Below are 21,240 nucleotides of genomic sequence, written 5' to 3' on the forward strand. Positions count from 1 at the left end.
TGGTTTTGTGAGAATCTGGGAGGATATCAGGTCTGCTGTAGGCAGTTAGTATTAGTTGTCATCATCATCATTGCCATAAATCAGTGGCTTTCTGCCAAACTGTTATAGAAACATCCTGGAATGTTTGTCTTAATTGCAATATTTTCTTCTTAAATTCACATTTTGCTAATGGTATATTCCCTGACTTACTCTTCTGGATTAGTGCAGAAGTCTGAAATGCAGCTTTTTAAGGGACCCAAGACTTCCTTCTGGTTTCCAGGTACCCTTTCCAAGATTTGCCATGATGATAAACCTTTCCCACCTACTTTCTGGTTTTCCTTTTGCCCATGTCTAACTTCTGAGTCTCTGCATCATAAATTATGTTGACTGTTATATAATCAGAATCTACTTGATTTGTGGCAGCAGGGGTTTCTAGAATGTCCAATATTTAATGGTTTTCCCTCTACTTAAAATTTTGCATTTGAAATAATCATTTTCAAGCTGGAAGTCAAAATTTTTGTCATTTTTTTGTCATTTAAAAATTTTTCATACAAGTTGTGATTTATTTTGCTCTGTTGAGACTTATTTTGAAATATTATGTCCTTTACTAAAGTGACTATATATAGGGCCTCCCTGGTGGCACAGGGAGTTAAGTCATGAAGCTATCAGCAGCCACTGCAGCACGAGTTTGATCTCTGGCCAGGGAGCTAACCCACATGACACAGCAGACCTCTCCTGTCTCTCCAGCTGCTCCCCTCTGTAGTGTATCGCTGTCAATCTGCCTATTCTGTTCCCCACTCTGTCTCTGGTGAATCCTCTCAACCCCCACAACTCTGGCCTACACGCCAGCTCTTGTACGCATAAATAATCTTTAAAAAAAATAAAGTGACTATGAAACCTCTTTGTTAAAAGCCTAGTTTGTAGCGCACCTAGATTTGAATTCCAACTATTTTACTTGATATCTATCTGCTCTCATGCTGCCTTAGTTTCTTCATCTGTAAAATGGGGGTTACAGAAGAATCTATATCATAGTTTTTGTGAATTTGGATGAGTGAAAATTGTGCAAAGGTCAATATGAATAAAAAATTGTTTCATGAGAGACTTAGTAAAACAATCAGGACCATTAGCAACCATCTATCAAATATTTGTGATAAATGGCAAGCAGATGGAAAGAATTCCTGTAGTGAGTTCTCTTTTCATTTAATGAAATACCCTATTAAGTTAGAATTGTGATAGTTTTAATGACTAAGAAAAAATGATTTCTGATCAAGAAAGCAGTCTATGAATTTTGCTAAGTGCCCATAGTATTGGAGAGTCATCCTAGCTTAAACATTGTCATTATGTGTATAGAAGTTACAGTGTTTTTTTGCTCAGAGGCATCAGTTAAATTTAGTTAACTAGTAAAATTAGACATATTTACCTAGATTATTCCAAGAAATATACAATTTCTATTATATAATGTGTATATCATAGTATATTGTACAGTATTCCTTTTTGATGAGATTAATAATTTTTTGATTCTATGAACGATATTTGTTGAAAGGATTAGCCAGTTAATTTTCATCGTAAGATACATTTACCTTGCCCTTCCTGGTAAATTCACACATTTTATTTTGACAAATGTTCTAGTGAGAGGCTTACCACTAGAGTCCTCAACTGTAGCAGAACTCGACCAGTATCTGAGAACCAAGTCCCAGCAGAGACCTCCAGGCTGCACCCAAGAGTACTTAGACAGCACGTATTTTTCACATCCTAAGGGATGGAGCTAGACACTGACTTGCCCCTGATAAGGTTGTATTTGGGGAGCTACTTGAAATTTTATTTTTGCTTTCATTTGCAGGAGCACAGACATCAAGGTTTCTTCCCACATATGTAACATTTGTCTTTTCTGACTCCGCACTCTGCATGCTACAGATTACAAATCCCCATATACAAGCAGTTTCTCAACTATCTAGTACCTGCTAGCTAAAAACTACTGGAACAAATCTGAACACAAGAAAAAGTATGCAGTCTAGTGATATTTTCTTAAAATAAGAATAATGTACCTATTTTAAGGATGCAGCTATTTACTTGAATTTTTAGTTAAGAGATTTTTTTAGCATATGCCAAGGTCATGTCTACAAATTAAGCTCTATGATCTCTGTTTCTATATTTTTAAGTTGTGTTAACTTCTGTACTGCTGATAGCCAAGATAAAATTTTCAAGTGTATTTAGTGACACATGATGTCTCACAATTGAACTTAGTTTCTCTTCTATTTGTGCATTTGAACTTTTGCCATTAAAAAAAAAATACCTACCTGCAGTTCCTGGGTTACTTCAACAAGGACACATCAGAGTTCTAATTTCTCTCTCATCTCCTGAGGAATTAGGAAGAACACAAAATCTAACTGTGAGCATAATTGACACTAAAACTAGCAGCTAAGGAAAATAATAGGTTGGTGGTAAGAAAAGAGCATCAGATATTCAGCATACTTTGAGGGAAATTCTTGACTCCTGAATGAAAATGAAATAATGCCTAGGGAATTCCTAAAAAGAGTGCACTAATAAACTAGTTACTCTTATGAGATAAAACTAAAGCTAAAACATGAGTAGACTTTTCCAAAGTGAATAATATTTTACATAGTTCTGTTGACACATACTGAGCATCTCCTGTGTGCTAGACATTGAGCTGGATGCCATGGTACTAGTGTGGCTTACCCTACCTTGGAGATCCACACAAGTGCTTTCAACCTAATGGGGGAGTTACATGGAGCATAGACTGGAAAAGGAAACATTTTTTGTTAAACACAACATATACACTCTCACCTTTGACTTTCAGCATCTCCTTTTTCCATTTTTCTGGAACACTTCCCCCCGATACCTGAGAGGTGTATTGTGTCACTTAGTCCAAGCCTTTATTCTGATGTTACCATTCATTCCTCATTTAAGCTTGTAGCCTATACCCCAGAATTTTTTCCTCTGCTCTTGCTTTCATTTTTTCATATACTTGTCTGTCTTACTGTGGTGCTCCTAGACACTCTAGCACAAAGCAGGGACTCAGTAAGTGAATGAATGTAATCTCTTAGAGGGTTTGAGTCATCTTCATAAAGGCAATGATGCTTACACTGGGTTTTAAGGAAAAGCAGTGCTTGAGACTATGTCAGAGGAAGTTTCCACTACACCTCCTCGTCTCCAGCTTGACATCAGGTCAAAGAACAAAAGGTGTCTTGTCCAGAAAGATTCATAAATCTTGAGAGCAAGTGTAAGATAACATGGACAAGAAATAAACATGTTAAAAGATTTTACAGTCTTATGCGCTTTGCATAGAATAAATATTATTGGTTTAATATTTCAGCAAGAGATAAACTAATACAGGTCAAAGTAACTGGTAGTGCTCTCAGGGGATTTTAAATTAAACGTTACTATTAAATACTTTTAGTGAAGGGGCCTCCCCGGTGGCGCAGTGGTTGAGCGCTGGGTTGCAAAGCTGCCCACAGCCTCTGCAGTGCCAGTTTGATCCCCGGCCACCAGGCGAGGGTCCCACATGGCACACAGACCTCTCCTGCTGCCTGCTGCTCCCCTCAGCAGTGTACTTCAGTCCTTCTGCCTGTTCTGTTCCCCGCTCTGGCTCTGGTGAATTCTCTCATCCTCCCGCGCTTCTGACTGTACCCAGTGTTTGTATAAATAAATAAATCTTTTTTAAAAAATACTTTTAGTGAAGAGTAGATTGAAAAATTCACATTTTATTTTCAGTCTCAGTCAAATATCAAAGAATGTTTCCCTATTTTCTATTCTATTAAATAGGCAATAGCATCTTAGCATTTAACATCTTAAAGATAAATAAGGTATATCATACAGTTAACACAGAAGAGCAATTTCTGTGTTACATGCCCTTCTACTTTTATATGCAGTAGTGTGTGATGTTCTGTTGTATAAGTCTCCACTGTTTGATTTCCTGTCACTTTTCCTCATTAATGAAATTGTAAATGACAACACCTGGTCTACTGATCTCTAATATGCTGCATAAAATTGTAAATGAACAAGTATATATGCAAGTACTTATAATGAAGTCATGTACATGTTGGAGGTAATCTTTCTTTATTAGTTTCTACTTTGTTTGTTTTTCAATTGAACTCTAACTCTTATACATAAACTTTACCCTTTCAAAGTATCCAATTCAGTGGTTTTTACTGTATTCACAGTGTTTTGTAACCATCACTACTTCCAAATTCCAGAACATTTCCATCACTCCAGAAAGAAACTCAGTACCATTGGTAGTCACTTCCAATTTAACCTTCCCCATCAGAGAACATTTTTTGAGGTAGAGTATTTTAAAGAACTTATTTTAACTAAGATTTATATGACATGAAGAAAAGCAGATAATCTGTTAAGTTGATGAGAATATCATGAATCAAAAATGGTGAATTTTATTAAGTTTTCAAATCACAGGCTCCTGAGAAATACAATTGAAAAATATGTTGTATTTTATGTTGACCATTATATTTTATGTTGTCTTTCATTTGCATAAAAATGACAGTGGACATAATAATGTTAAGATATAAAACAAGATTGTATTAGTACTTACAAAGCTCGATTCTGTTTCTGTTTATTGAAAACATGGATATTCCTATGAAATAGGCTGTTTTGTTTTTAGAAAATATTATTAATATGTAGTCAAATGTATTTGAGGAAACATATAGAAGATGAATTCAAAATAATTTGGTTTTGTCAAGTAGAAATTAGTAAGTTATGAAAAATACTCACTTTTTAAATAGATGATAACTTCATCTTAACTAATGTATTGTTTGAGATATGTGAATCATTGTCTTTAAAAATTCTTTCACTCAATATTTTCCTTGGCAAATAGCTGTATTTTTCCAGTCTTTCACAATTGCTTTATTATTTGACATCATTTATTTGCCGCCCTTAAGTTTCTGTTATTATCAACTTTTAATATAGAGAATTTTCCTGAAGTCAGCAAATACACTTTGTTTAAGTATATATTGTATTTATGATAAATATCATCATTTTGGTTGACATGAGTTTAATATATATAAGGATGGTGCTATATAAGGGTGTAATACTTGAGTTTTGAAAATAAATAAAGGGCACTACTAGACAAGAAGAATATTTAAATCAAACCTGCGTAGTATTAAGAAAGTGACAGAGGTCTTAATTCTATAGCTTTTGAAAGTGGTTGTATCCTAGTAACAATGCCAACAATAAACACATCAGGCAAAAGTAAAAATACAATAGTGAAATGAGCCATTGAAAGGAAGAGTCAGTGACCATCTAATATTTCAGTTTCTATTATATCTAGCAGCAATCTGGTTAAAAAGAAATGACAGTTGCCCTAAAGGAAATAAAGTAGAGGTATTATTGTAGTAGTAGTTTGGAAAGAAAATTGCACTGTGGCTTGACTGGATTATTTCTCTATGCTTGCAAACTATCTCTACCTCTCTGTGGTGCTGCATCTTGCTTTCTTTATACAAATTGGATTTGTATCATCTAAACTTATGGGCCCAGGGGCCCTTTGGTGACAAGAGGAGAAGAAAAAGGGGAATTAGAGAGAGAAAATGTGACAGGCAGTTTTGAAAAGAAAGGCAATTTTCATTGTGGGTCTATTCCTAAATAGGAGTTCTTCAATGCAATATTTTGTTTCTGCACAACAGTCAGTCAGAATCAAGTGCACGCTTGTGCTGCTTTGTGGGGCTTGGCACTGGCAGGTTTTATTTAGAAGGGTGGGAGTACAGGGGATCGGATGTGGGGAAGTTAGTATTTTGGCTGTATCAGCCCTGGAGGCAGAGTTAGCACTTGCAATGGGACAAAAGTATTTGTAGTCATCAGATAACTTTGCAGTCAGCTTCAATAGCATCACTCTTTTTTTCTACTTTTTTTTTTTCCATTTTGGCAGCCAAGCTCCTAGTAGAACCATCTGTCTTTCTATTAGTATTTTTGAGGCCTGTTTTGAAGCCACTTTGCTTGGCAAAGTCACTTTCATCCTTGGAAACGATTTTTAAAAAAAGTTCTGTGGCTTTTTGCCGAAGAAGAGTACTATGTAAAAAATCCACATGGCTGTTCATTTTTGTTCAACAAGAATATGGCTACTTTGTCTTTGTCTTGAATCAAATGAAATTAGAGGTGATACAACTCCAGTGTGACTGTTGGGAAGTGAGAAAGAGAGATTGCAATGTTAGCGGTGTTTCTGTGTTCCTCCCTCGCCAGTGAGATTTTCTTTAGTCTTCCTAGTAGATTAATTGGAAGATAAATTGATGCCTTTATTCTTAATTTTAGTGTTTTTGTTGTTGTTTCTTTTTCCTAAAGACCATTGCTTTGGGTAGAATGAAGTGACAAATCGACTCTGTTCTATGAAATGAAAAATTACGGACTCTTAGTGGTCATTGAAGATCCCACAACTCTTCTTGCTCACGGTAGAAACCCAGCTCTGTTATCCTGGTTACTCCACTGGGGTAATTATATCCTGCCTACGTAAATCCCTCTTGTAATCTCATTTGAATATTATATTTTTCATTTTCTCAGAAACTGCTGTGTAGGATTGCTGTGTGCTTCTAAACAGCCGCTCAGCTACCCGCAAAGGTGGCTGAGTTCCATTTGTAGGTGAACTGATCCCTCAGGAAGACGCTGCTTAAACACTATAGCGCTCAATCAACTAAACTCTTGAGGAACGTTTGAAAAGTTTTAGATTTTACAGCTTATGCGTAATTGTGCTGACTTAAATCATCTCATCGCCTTTCATTTTAACATGTGTGTATGTAGTTTAAACACATCTGCCTCCTTATGTTGTCTGCAATCTCACACTGCTTCTCTGTATCAGGGAGTCGCTCCAATTCTTTAAGCCCTGACTCCCCACCCCACTCTCATCCAGCCTTCCAGGCCTCTGTTCCTGGAGAAAAGCTGAAAGCCCACTGTTGTCCAAAGCCACGTTGACTTTCACTTAACCCTTACTTGCCCAGTCTGCACCTCCCTTCCCCTTCCCCAGCTGGAATGTGAGATTCATTTTCTTTGATCCTCAACCATAGTGGCCACGCACTCTGACAAACATCACAAAAACAGGAAGACTGACAGCATCATAGTTCAGATGGTCTCTCCAAAGGTCTTGGCATATTCTATCACTCTCTTTGATTGTTCATGGTCTTTTTCATTTCTCACAAATTTTACTTAACATTGCCAAACTACCCTTCTCCATCCCAAATTCTCATTTTCAGGATACAACCTTGTCTTCACCACTGAGAAAAATTTACCACCGGGCTGGATTTGCTGTACTGTCCATGTCTGCCTAATATCCACTTACAGCATTTCATTCCTTGGGACTCAGAGTGTGAGATGTCATTTCCATTTCAAATTAATTCCTATACCTTTGCCTTGACTTTTAGACTGCTCTGGAAATTGGTCCACTGGCGAATTTCTCTCTTTTCCCCATATTTAAAATGTCTCCTACTTCTATTTGCCTTTACTATCTTCCCTTTCTTGCCTGTCATTCAGTCCTCAACTTTCATTTTGAAAGATGGTTTCTATTCTCTGTTCTCATGATATTTTTTTAGACCTATAACTCTCTTCTAATTAATGATCCTAGGAGATATTTTTTTTCTTTTTCTAAAATACTCCTTTGGTTATAGTTTTCACTACCCACCCTACCTCAATCTTGGGATTCTGCTGGTTTTTCCAACACCACTCTTATTTTCTTTATTCTCCTCTGTCTGTTCATAGACTCCTCTTCCTCTGTGCGCCATTGAATTGTTGTTGTAATAACCAGATGATATATAAAGTTGCCTTCTCTCTTTGTCCTTCAGACCATATTATCTAAATCACTTTCATCAATGAATGACTCCCCAGACAATAACCTCTCAAGAGCTCTGGCTTTAGAGTTGAATATCCATCTGCTAGTGAGGTATCTCCAGTGGAACACCATTTCAGTACATCAAACATACCGTTTTCCAAGCTATCCTTGTCATCTCTTCTTGAAAATTGTCATTATCCCTCTGTCTTTTTTTTTTGATTCTTTTATACCCCTATAAATGTACAGAAACTAGACACCTGAGAGTTATCATCTTTTATTCTGTATATGATATATATAGATATCTTATATATAAATGCTATATATAAATATATGTATAGGCACAGAAATTTTCGTTTATTCACACATTCATATCCTCGCCATCAACATTTCTCATTTATCTTTTTTTTTAAATATGTGTTGATTTTTTTTTATTCTTTCTCATATCCCTCCTGTTACTGATCAAGACCTCATGATCTGTTACCTCGTTGTCTCTCTCTCTCTTTTTTTAAAGATTTATTTATTTATACAAGAACCAGGGTACAGGCCAGATGTACGAGAGGAGGAGAGGATTCAACAGAGACAGAGTGGGGAACAGAACAGGCAGACTGATGAAATACACTGCTGAGGGTAGCAGCGGGCGAGACAGGAGAGGTCAGCTGCGCCATGTGGGTTTCTCCCCGGGGTCGAACCTGCACTGTAGAGGCTGCGGACAGCTTCATGGTGCGGTGCTTAACCACCTGCTCCACCATGGAGGTCCCTCATTGTCTTTTTTAACCTTCTGTCTGTGTCTTGTATCTTTATACTTGCCCTCAATTTTGAAGTTCAAGTTTTTTACTCTTATATGCAAACTGATACAAGCAGACCTCACACCACTGGTTCCTTCTTTAGTTTTTGCTATTCTTGGCTGCTGGTGGTGTTTCCCTCACACGATTTTCTGCCCCTATTTTTTAGCTCATGTCTCCCCGTCTGCTTGGATATCTTTTTCACACTTCAGTTTCTTTGCCTGTGACTAGCAGGCAATTGGACCTGCCTGTCCAATTAGACTTTCCATCTATTCTGCCTACCTCCAAGGGGCCTGCCTTCACTTCTCCTGGTTATGTTAGGAGTCTCTTGTCTGTGCTTCCATAGTAGCCCCTACAGGCCCCTATGTCAAATTAATGACAGTTTATTATAATTATCTGTTCATCTGTCCAGTGAGACTCAGGGCTCCTAGGGAGCAGACATTAGATGTGAATTCATCTTTGAATCCCTAGTTACCAAAAAGTGCATATTCTGTTCAGCAAAAAAAGTTGACTGAATGAGTAAGCTAATAAATAGTCTCATGGATTGGAAGCCAAATTAATAATCTCAAACATCTACCCGATATATTGGTTTCAGTCATTAGATATATGGGTTCCAATCATTGAAGAGTATCTCAATAGAATATAAAAAATAAAAAAATATTTAACAGTGAATAATTGATGAACTTTTATATGTCATTTTTCTAAGTGTGCTGTATGATTAGTTTGTGTTGAATATATATAATGTTAGTGGGCAATATTATGCAGAATCTATGTGATAGAATTATACAAACTTATAAAACTATTTTATCTTAAAGTTAAAAAATAAGTAGTAGTCATTTAAATTTATTATGAGTTATTCTACTTATAACACCCTCCCCCTTGCTAAAAAGACTAGATTTTGTGACAAAAATATTTAATTGAAATTTAATCATGAATGTCATACATTTTAAACCTTAATTGAGAATTTCATACATTAAAGAAAGAAAATAAATGAAATTAATGGTGAATAGGATTTGGAAACATTCAAAACTGGCAAATGTATAAGAACAAATTAGTAATCCTTTAACAAATTATAGTCATTTTAGTATTTGTCCAGAAAAATTATACTGTTTTGATGCTAGCATGTCCTTTTATACCAAAGAATGGATAGATTTCAACAACAGTGGACTGAAAATTAGTTTAGAAATGGCTATCATAGAGTTGGTGCTCATTACTTGCACTCATTATGTTTTCCCTAGTTGCCACAAATACTGAATTAGCAAATATGGAATGTTCGCTCCTGGGAAAAGTTCAGTTACATTGCTATGAACCTCTGGTTATACCATTTCCATCTATCAGTCAGTGCATAACCTTGCTTTATTTGTGCTTTTGTTCAGACATGTTATTAATATTTATTATGTATTCATTATCCATTTTGAGCAATGAAACCACCACCAACATTTCTTACCAGTTTGCTTATGTCTGCAAATGGTTGTGCAAGTGATATTAGTATTTACTTTGCTGTACAAGTTTTAGTAATATATAAATTTGTAGGTGCAGAATCTGCAAGTAGTCACCATAAACTGTATTTTAAAGTATGTTCCAGGGCCTCCCTGGTGGTGCAGCGGTTGACTGCTGGGCTGCGAAGCTGCCCGCAGCTTCTGCAATGCCAGTTCAATCCCAGCTGCCGGCAAGGGTCCCACATGGCGCTCAGACCTCTCCTGCTGTGCCCGCTGCTCCCCTTAGCAGTGTACTTCATCAGTCTGCCTGTTCTGTTCCCCTCTCTGGCACTGGTGAATTCTCTCACCCTCCCACGCTTCTGACTGTACCCAGTGCTTGTATAAATAAATAAATAAATCTTAAAAAAAATAATAAAGTATGTTGCTACTTGCATATATGGTTTAACCACACAGGATACCCCTAAGATCCTTTCTCAGAATTAAAAATTTGTGTTATTCTATATTCATGGACCTTAGAAAATGTAGATTCTAGAAAAAAGTATATTACTCATGCACAGTGCATCGCAGTGATCACATAGCAAAAGTTTGGATACACAGATTTTTAAAAGCACCAGAATTCACTGCAATGTACTTTATTTCTTTACCCACAGATTGATGCAATGAACTTTTAAAGCTACTAAAAATTTTTACTGAGACATTATTATAAATGTTTAGAATATAAATGAAATTTTGGATGAATACTGCCACACTATCAGACAATATAACAAGAAATCGTTCCTTTACAGTTATAATAAAAATAATTTTTAAAAACTTTAGAAATAAAATTACCAGGAAAACTACAAGAATGATATAAAGCAAATGAAGACATAACTTTGAAAGATAGTCCTTCTCTGAGCCATCATGCCATCACGTTATTGCATTTAGATAGAAATTCCACATCCTAAAATTAATGTGGAAAAATAAATGTAAAACAACCCAGTAAATAATTTAAAATAGCAATTACAGAGTACTTACTTTACCTATTCTTAACACAAATTATAAAACTAACAATTAAAAACATCATGATACTAGAATATAGTAAGCAGGTATAACTGTCCATTATAGAAATACATAATAAATTTTTAATATTTCTGGATTGCTTTTTCATTTCTTCATGCATACATGATTCAAAAATAAAAGTGTTACATCATAGCTGAAGCTTAAGAATAAGATCACAAAGCAGTTTGTGTTTTATGTTGCCATTCTTCTGTGGTGAAATTGGATTCCTTCCTGGTTATTAAGTAACTTTGTGACCCACAGGTCTTTTGTGGACATTTGGAATAGGTACAATAGGTGTGTTAGAAAGGTGGGACTGTTTCATTTCTTTTTTTTAAATTATAAATTGTCAATACTTATAGTATCAGCTTCCGTTCTAGGTTCTAGAGCTGTAATAATAAATAAGTCACAGCCCCTTGCCTGAATAAACGCACAGGTTATTAATAAGACTTCAGCTATACAGGTGACTATTATTCAATACAGTAAGTGTTATATTAGCTGTATGAGGTTAGAAGTAAGAGTTTCTTCTCCTGAAAGTTGGCACTGTAAGAAGCAGTGCTCACAGGCAAAGGCACTAGGTGTTCCTCAAAGCCTTTGAAAACTAAGAAGAATTTTCCCAGAAAGAAAAGGAAAACAGAAATCACTCAAAAGTAAGGAGAAAATACTTTTGAACGCACTCAAGCATGGAAAACACTGAGTATGCAAAGGACTCTCATTACCCATGGAAAGAAGGGTGTAGGATGTCTCAAGGAGGACAGCAGAAATAACTAAAAAAGTCGGCAGGGACAAATTGTGAAGACTTTTCAATCTTGCTGATGAATATGGCTGTTATTTTCTAAGTATCAACAAGCCATTAAAATGTTTTCAAAAGAAAATAAAATTTCGCAAGAGGGGCATATCAAATACAGATGCAAGATTCATTTAGAAGGAATTGTAGAAGGAATATAGCTTAATACCTGGTTTCATCTTCTGGGTACTAAAACTTGTACTAGTGAGGCAGAGTCTCCCTTCCCACTACTTACATATCGGACAGTGCTTTGTGACTCAACACAAAATTGTAGGGGTGGTAGTGACTGAAAGCATTCTTATGAACAGTGCTTCTCACTACTAGATGCACAATGGAGTCAGGAGAGGACTTTTGGCGATAACTGGCAGCTGGGTGTCCCTCTGGTTGATTTGGATTTAACTAGTCTGGGATTTAAATTGAGATTTGAAAAGTTGTCACAGCTTGCCAGTGATTCGAATATACATTCAAGTTTGAGAACTAGTGCACTATAACAAGAAGCTGTTGTTTCTGCAATTCTTGAAGTCATTTAATTTGAAGTTTTTTCTTTACTCCAAAATGTCCTTATTAACTTTATGGTATATCCTATAACCAACCTTTTATTAGAAAAGAGAAGATGTAGTATGTAAAATAAATAACTTGTCGTAACTACTGATAATCCTTAACCAGTGTGACAAGTTTGATTTTTGTTTCTTTGCTTGTTATTCTGGTCTGCATCCTCTTCCCACACTGAAATGGATGCCATACTGTTTTGTTTTGGGGTACCTACCTCTTGTTTTAGGTCACTTATTTCTATATACTTGCTCCATATGTAGTCCCCTACTTAAAAAAAAACATTTATTTATTTATGATTACAAGAACTGGGGTACAGGCTAGAGGAATGGGAGGTGAGAGGATTCACCAGAGACAGAGTGGGGAACAGAACAGGCAGATAGACCAAAATACACTGCTGAGGGGAGCGGCGGGCCAGTCAGGAGAGGTCTGCCGCACCATGTGGTGTTATCCTAAATTCTCATTTATATAGTCAGTGACAAACTCTAATCAATAATCATATTCATAAAGAAGATCCTAAATTGGGAGCCTCCCCTGGTGGTGCAGGTGGTTGAGCACAGCGCTGTAAAGCTGTCCACAGCCTCTGCAGCACTGGTTCAATTCTGGCCAGCTGGTGAGAATCCCACATGGTGTGGCAGACCTCTCCTGTCTCGCCTGCTGCTCCCCTCAGCAGTGTATTTCATTCAGTCTGCCGGTTCTGTTCCCCACTCTGTCTCTGGTGAATCCTCTCCTCCTCTCGTACATCTGGCCTGTACCCTGGTTCTTATATGCATGAATAAATAAATCTTTAAAAAAAGAAGATCCAAATAAATTGGGGGGGGGAAATCATAGGTATTTTAGTTAATGACAACTTCTACATAACTGTGGGAAAGATTGCATAAGGTTATAATTCTGGAAATGGCTGTTGAGTTCAAAGAAGACATTGATTCTGCTGATGCTTGATTATTTACTATTGTCAACCCAATGCTCTGAGAATGATGCTGACAAATTAAAACGTGTTCCAAAAATGGCAACCGACACAGACACCATGTGGTTTGGGGAATTGTTCAATTGCTCCTTAAAAGACAGATGAAGACCAAAGTATAGCACAGAGTAGGATTCATAGGGTAGCTTTCTAGACCTCGCTTTGACACTGTCATCCCATGTCCTTACATAAGTCAGTTCTCCTTTGGCCCCCGTCACTCTCCTGTACTGAGAAGGGAAAGTCAGACTCTACATGCTTTTCCAGCTCTGTTGTTCAATAATTAAAAACTTTCATTATTTTGTGTGAATGTGAGAACTGCGAGAACTGCCTTCAAATAACTGATCATGTAAAAAAAAAAAAACAATTTAATAAGTTTTATTTTAGAGGGTAGAATTAATCCCGCAGATGGGATTTAAAGATGGAGAACTTCAGTTCAATATAAGGGATACCTTTTTAACCACATTAATGAAATACAAAATGTCTTATAGTGTAAAGTAGCGGTGGTGCTTTTGTCATGGTCAAGAATATCGAGAAGGGAAGTTATTCTTCAGCTTAGAGAGTGAATTTAGTAACACAACTATAAAATACTCTATTTTTCCTAGCTCAGTTATTCCCAAAGCATGACCTCAAGCCTAGTGCTCCTGCATGCTTTTGTGCCAGTATATTGAGTTGAATAAATGATCTCACTGTATACAGTAAAGCAAGGAGGGAGGGAAGCATGGAGCATCAGAACTTCCTCTCTTTGATTCACTATATTACATTCAGCAGGTTCAAGGTCAATTGCCGCCATTAATGATTCCCGTGTTTCCTCCTGACCAACGGACGTTGGCTGCAGCTGCCCAGCAAGGATTCCTCCTTCCTCCAGGCTTCAGCTATAAGGCTGGATGTAGTAAGTATCATTGCTTTTTCATTTGGGAATTAGTGGAGGGCATGGCTTTAAGTTAGGGCAATTTCATATTACTGCCACACAAAGACATGAGCTCACCCATAGAGCACTTTTATTTTAAAGAGGAAATACACAGAAGGTGCAGAAAAGGTTTTGTATTAGTATTTAAAAGTGCCTAGGTTATTTCTATGCATCTAAAGCCAATATTTGCTGTTTATAAGTCAGTTACATAACTTCTATTTCAGTGTATTTTAAAAATATGAATACAATATTGACATGCATGTTTTTGCATAGAGAAGATGGATGCATGCTTTTCAATAACTTTCCATTGCTCTTTAAGATAAACCCAAAGTCCCCTCCCTATGTTAGCAGCCTAATTTCTCACTCATATTCTTTCGTGCTTGGATCACACCTTGTTCTTTCTTGATTCTGGACTTGCTTGGTCAGTGCTTGCTCTACTTGGCACTATGAAACTCCTCCCGCAGCTGAGATCAGGGACAGCTATCCTGACCTACTTTCCCTGTTTCTTGCTCCCTTTGGATCTTCTATATTTTTCTCTTTCATTTCAGTTGTAAGCCCTATGAGGGCAGATTCCGACTTTGTCTCGTTCATAATTGTATCTAAATTTGCAGTACAGCTGTTTATTGAGTGAATGAATAAACAGTCACTCGTTGTCAACAATACAAGGCTGTCTTTTGCACTGGGTGATAAGTTACATCATTATAGCATCAATATCACTTATTAACTTATAGTCCCATGATTTGTGACTTTCACTTTTACCCAAGTTGAAATTGTACATTGTGACTTTTGGAAGCAATCTGTTTCTTCATTTTCTAATACCTAAATAGCCATAATCTGTTAGATTCTGTTAGATAAAAATAGTAACTCAAATTTCAAAGAGGGACTAGACTGCTATGCTGAATACCTTCTTAAACCTCATTACCACAGCCAGAAAGAATATAGAAAAAATAAGTCTCTTGAAATATTTTCATTGATAAAAGTAGAACACCACTGAAAAAATAGCAAAATATTATCATTTTGGATATTCATATAGAATATTATTTTGTAAATTTCAATGGATTTTTGTTCATTTATATGCTAATAAACTGTCCATTAGCATCCTGCTATGCTTCAGTACCTACTGCATGTAAGGAGCTATATCCAATATTGTGAGAAATCAGTTTTCGGTTTCCTGTTAAAGGATGTTTTGAAATTTTACATTTATTTCTAGTCTTTGAACCTTCCTCTATATAATATTGAAGAAATTCGAATTTAAAAAAAAAAAATACAAAGCCTTTGAAATGAGTAGATTGAAACTATAGAGCCCAGATAAAAGTGAGCTGATCTCAGGACTATAAAAATTCTACTTGTATGGCACAAGTTTTTTTTTTTTTTCTTTTTTTAGTTTTACACTATTTTTGCTCCTCTTTATCTTAACTTTGGTTTCTTATGTTTTAAAATTATCTTCTCACTTTGGATCCATAGTTAATTTAATATTAGTTACTCTATCATCTTGTCTTTTTTGGTTGATTCCCATAGCACCAAATTTAAAAATTACTATTAGGAATATATAGAATAAATACTTTAAATTCTAAAAATAAAATTTTAAGTTGCATTTTAAGAGTTACCTCTTTTTAATGGTAAAGACATTTTTGTTTCATTTACATTTTCCTGAGGAATTACTATTCAGATGTAACCTTAGATACTAAAGTGAAAAAGGAAAGAAAAAATAGCATCAGTTGTCTCAGACTGTACCTGCAATATATACATATAGACTAGTTCTGTTTCCCAAAAAGAAATATTTTAAGCAACTGTAGAAAGAAGCCCCATTAGTAAATATTGTGCTGAAGAGAAGACAATGCAGCATGTGAGCATAGCATGACTGTTGGCCTAGCGAGGTCAGAAGCACCTGGCCTCGCCTCCATCGGCAGAGTCAGTACACAGTATTTGTTCGGTGTAATTGTAATTTGGCTTGGACAAATTTGTTCCTTTTGAAATTGCTATAGCAATTTTATTTGCAACCTTCAGTGGTAAAAGTTAAAAACAATAACACTTATTTTGTAACCTTGGGGATAAAATAGAACAAAGCTTCTGCAAGCTGCTGGTGAGCTTAATCCTGCATCATGCCAACTCTAGAATTCTAAGAAGAAACCAGCCACCACAGATGGCATAGAAAGTGCCTCCCTTGTTGACACTCTGGCAGATTGAGTCAGTTTGAATAAGGAGCTGTATGGAAGTGATAAACCACCAAGACTATTTCCTCCATAATCATTTTGCAGGAGAGGAGTAGGAGCAGGCGAAGAAACAAATTTTCCATCTCCTTTCTTCTGGTCAGCTATGTCTGACTTCTCCATTTGTCAATTGTTTTAATTTAGTGATATTATATATTTCTCAATGAAAAAGATGAGCCCATTTAATTACTTGACATTTGATTTGAGTGTCAAGTAAATTTGAAAAATATCTAATTTGGTGGTATCAAAAGCTGAAATGCTTTTTCATAGATCCATTCATAGAAAGTAGATATAAGTTGTCCTGTTTAATCTATATGTCTTGAGAAAATGAATAAAATTGCTAAAACTTCACAAAGATGTCAGAATATTGTCAAGATGGAGAAAATAAAAACACAAGGTAGGGAGTCTAATCATCTTAGATTCAGTCAATATCTCTTGTTTTCTGAACTTTTAACTAGATGTAAAGAAATTTTCCCTTTAAGAAATACAATGGTCGAGGGCCTCCCACGTGGCGCAGCGGTTCAGCGCTGGGTTGCGAAGCTGCCCGCAGCTTCTGCAGCGCTGGTTTGATCCCCGGCCGCCAGGTGAGGGTCCCACATGGCATGCAGACCTCTCCTGCTGCGCCCGCTGCTCCCCTCAGCAGTGTATTTTGTTGGTCTGTCTGTTCTGTTCCCCGCTCTGGCTCTGGTGAATTCTCTCACCCTCCTGTGCTTCTGACTGTACCCAGTGCTTGTATAAATAAATAAATAAATCTTAAAAAAAAAAAAATCATTGTAATACTATAGCTTTAAAAAAAAAAAAAAGAAAGACAATGGTTAAAGTATGGTATGGAATGGAAGACCTAAAGAACACAGTGGAATTTAGACTTTCTTAATCTCTAGAAATGTGTGTCATTAATAATATAAGAATAAAATAATTGCAGCATAGCCAGAGACAAGATAAAAAAGAAGCTATAAAGAATGTTAATAGTATGTTTTTATGCATGAATGTGTAGATAAATTTACAAATAGTTATATGCTGTTAGAATCTCAGATTCTGTTTGGCATCTGCCATTAATGAAACCACATTTCTTCATGGATCTGTATCTAGTTATTACTTTTCCTGCTTATTTCTTAAAACCAAAAAAAAATCTTCCAAACCTTTGAGGATGTAAAAATAATGGTATATTATTAAACTGAATGCTTCTAAGATACAAAAAACTTGAGAATAAACATGTGGAACCACTGGTTTGAATCAGTCATCTCAGTTTAGAAACCATTTCATTCAGGGAGAGAAGTTAATCAAATAATACATATTTTTAATTTGTTATTTCTATGAAAACCTTCAACTAAGTTGTTTTCAAAACACTCCAGATTTTATATTACATAATTCCAAATACCAAAATAAATTTTAAATTTTATTATTTGTGGCATTATTAGTTCATTGTAATAATGAAATGGTCACTTGAAATAAATTTAAAAAAGTAAGTAACTAAAGTTCCTATTCTGAATTATAAACTAAATGGGTGTACAAATGAGTCAGTTGAAGTATACTTTGAATGGTAGAAAAATGCAAGAAAAGTACATTTCCTCTACTGGAAAAACCTAAGTGAAACTCTCATATCTTTCCCAAAGACTTCAACCTGTGTGCTATTGAAGCTCATGTCAAGTAGATATTTTTGAGATGAAATGTAAACACCCTTGACACCTGGAGAGTGGTTTTATGTGGATGAGAAGACACCACTTTTGTGTTTCCTTAATATAGAAAAAAAATTCCACTAAAATTGAAAATAATTTTGAATGTGTATTTTGGTTCTGGACCAACATTCTGGACTTGAAAGAAATTTTTGAGATAAGGTGGCTGAAGGTCATGTGTTTGGTCAATACCAATTCCTTTGACTCACACGTCCAGTAGTTCCACAGCAATTCCACTGGTTCCCACTGTCCCTTTCCTTTCTGCTTGGGTGTAACATTTCTAACAATATAATTGTACTAGATATGATAGAAATTTCGACAGGAAGGGCAGAATCTAATACAGAGTAAAATAAACAGTTGTAAAGGAATTCCTTGATAGTTTAGCCCCTAAACTATCATGTAGCTACAGGGCCTAAAACTACAGTTCCCAGATTTTGTGCTAAGGTACCAGACTACTGTGATGGATTTCAGAATATCCTGTATGGATATTTAAAAATTGGCTATGATATGCTTTAAAGGATATTTTTAAATTTCAAGAAAACTATAGAGATAACTCTCAGATACCACATAAACTATCTTAGTTGCTTGGGCCTTACTCCTTATTAAAATGGTGCAAGTGAGCATTATTTCTTTGGTCCTAGGAGTGCCATGAAAATTATTGAGCCACTTACTGTACTTAAATTCAAGTTAAACTTCGGGCATAGTCTAGTATATGTAGTAATTTTAGAAATTATTATGACCTATTATGCTTGGAAATTATTGTTTGATCATACTCCAATCCACAGCCCACAGATTATTATAACAAAATTTATCTCCCACTTACAGTGCTATGTGCAATATTATATTGATAAGCAATTGGTTCATCTCTCTATACCATTTGATGCCTTTGTTTTTATGATAAGGTATTCAGTTGTTTGTTTAATTAACTCAATCTCAAATAGACAAGTAAAAATTGATAGTTACTTTATCTTCCTTCAAGTTACTGATCATCAATTTCCTCATCTATAAAATGATCTAGTAGCACCTATTTCTACTGATTCGTCACAGAGATTAAGAAGTATTCCACAGATACAGTGCCTTGCACTGTGTCTGTCTATATTAGGTTATCTGTTACAGATAAATATTCAGTACAGTACCAGCAAAACACACCCACAAATTAATTGCATTTTATATCCTATTTTGGTTCATATTTATTGTGCACACCTGAATGAGGCTTCTTCTGAGTGAGGAAAATAAAATTTTTCAGAGAAAAAGAATACAGTTCTGATGGAAATATTTCTCTTATGAAAATACAACTTTAACTGTTTTCATTATAATCAAGTTTTAAACTTTTTCAAATATAATTTTCCATTATCAGAGCTCATAGGAAATGATCATGTAATTTTACAAAATATATTTAGTCACTGTTTTGGCTGTATGAAACTAGAATTATATTCACATACTCATTTTGCATTCTAACACATTGATTAATTTTTCAGAAATGTGCTAAATAAAATAGCCATATAAAGTTACTGATTGAGATATTTAATTGCCTTATGAGATTAGCTTAAATAAATAGAAGTCGATGAGCCAAGCTTAATAAACTTAAAATATGCTGTATTTACTCTTCATCAGTTTTCTGAACAGTATTTCCGCTTCCAATAAAAAAGGAAACTCTCAGTTAATTAGTTCCTCATACACCACAATAAAATTAATGTTTAGGAGTTAAATACCATAAACTTCCTCAGGCATATTTGCTGATGTGTTCCTGTTTTTAGTTAATGTCACATGTTTCATTGTGTAATGGGAGTGTCATGTGGGTCCCATTATATCTCTCTTGTGCAAAAAGTCTATGTGTCTGGCATTTCAGGAGACTGCATGCTAATTTCTGATTTAACTGTGTCAGCTGACACACAGGTCGTTGACAATCAGTGCTGAAACAATCACCAAATCACAAGCTAAAAACCATTGATATGGTATCCTTTTATCAAACTGACAAAGTAAATAACATGTGTTGTCAGGATCACATCCTATAGGGTCTTTGCAAACAAGGAGAAAGAAGAGGATGTAACATATCTTCAGACTTCTGTGTTTGTATGTGTTAGAAATATTGTGACCAGTTTCTCCCCTTACCCTCTCCTGGGGTCTTCCAAACCATTGACTTTGGGCAAATCTGACTTAGTCATAACACTTTGTCAATATACATTGTTTAAAGAAATTGCTTTGCGGGCCTCCCCTGGGGGTGCAGTGCTTGAACGCTGGGCTACGAAGCTGCCCGCAGTCTCTGCAGCACTGGTTTGATCCTCAGCCGCAGGCGAGGGTCCCACGTGGCGCGACAGACCTCTCCTGCCACGGCCGCTGCTCCCCTCAGCAGTGTATTTGGACAGTCTGCCTGTTCTATTCCCCATTCTGGCTCTGGTGAATTCTCTCACTCTCCCGTGCTTCTGACTGTACCCAGTGCTTGTATAAAATAAATAAATAAATAAATAAATCTTTAAAAAAAAGGAAAAAAAGAAATTGCTTTGCTACTTTAGAAGTCAATCATTTAAATTCCTTTTTGAAAGAAATAGATGGATAGTTTAAAAATCTAAATGATTAAAAACTAGGGAGAACTGAGTGTAAAAATGTTAATAACATTCCTTAATTATCTGGTGAAAGCCACCCTCCAGTTCTCCTGAGAAAAATGATTCTGAGTCAATAAAACATGTTTCTTGGTTTAAAATGGAGTTTATGAGTCATCACTGAGAAAAGGGAGGTAAGTCTGACAAGGTGTCACAGTATAAAAAATAATAGTTACACTGTGTCTTATTGTTTAGAAAACAACATAGATAATTTTAAGCATCATAGCTCTGTGAAGTTATAACTGAAGGATCACTGGTTACTACTAATCGATATTTGATTCAGCCCCCCTTCTACCCTGCAAAAGCCCTGTCTTTAATACGTTTTTCAGATTTCATTAGACTATAACTAAATCTTGTTTGCTTTTAAAAGTAAAGACTATAAAAATGCCTTTAATTTAAATATAGACTAACTCAGTTTAGTATTCTCTTTTTAACCTGATTCTTATGTTTCAGAGTATAGGTGTGGCAACAGTCAATAGAGAATTTCATCTCAGCAGCCAGCTCACCCCACATAAGGTTATCAAACCCGAAGCATGAG

At 35.7% G+C, this 21,240-nt stretch overlaps 1 protein-coding gene across 6 annotated transcripts in view; it reads left to right on the top strand.

Annotated features, from left to right (window-relative positions):
• The window catches only part of SOX5 (SRY-box transcription factor 5), a gene marked incomplete at both ends in the record, with an annotated part of 392,519 nt that overhangs the window by 249,752 nt on the left and 121,527 nt on the right, over nucleotides 1–21,240 (top strand). For 4 of the 6 annotated variants that reach the window (XM_084256238.1, XM_084256239.1, XM_084256241.1 and 1 more), the window contains one exon: nucleotides 14,081–14,201. In XM_084256238.1, the coding sequence (XP_084112364.1) occupies nucleotides 14,081–14,201 (121 nt within the window). Of the gene's footprint in view, nucleotides 1–14,077; nucleotides 14,202–21,240 lie in introns of all 6 variants that reach the window. The other 2 variants (XM_084256237.1, XM_084256240.1) reach the window with 1 other exon arrangement.

This window comes from Talpa europaea (assembly GCF_964194135.1).
Source record: "Talpa europaea genome assembly, chromosome: 15".
Taxonomy (NCBI): Eukaryota; Metazoa; Chordata; class Mammalia; order Eulipotyphla; family Talpidae; genus Talpa; species Talpa europaea.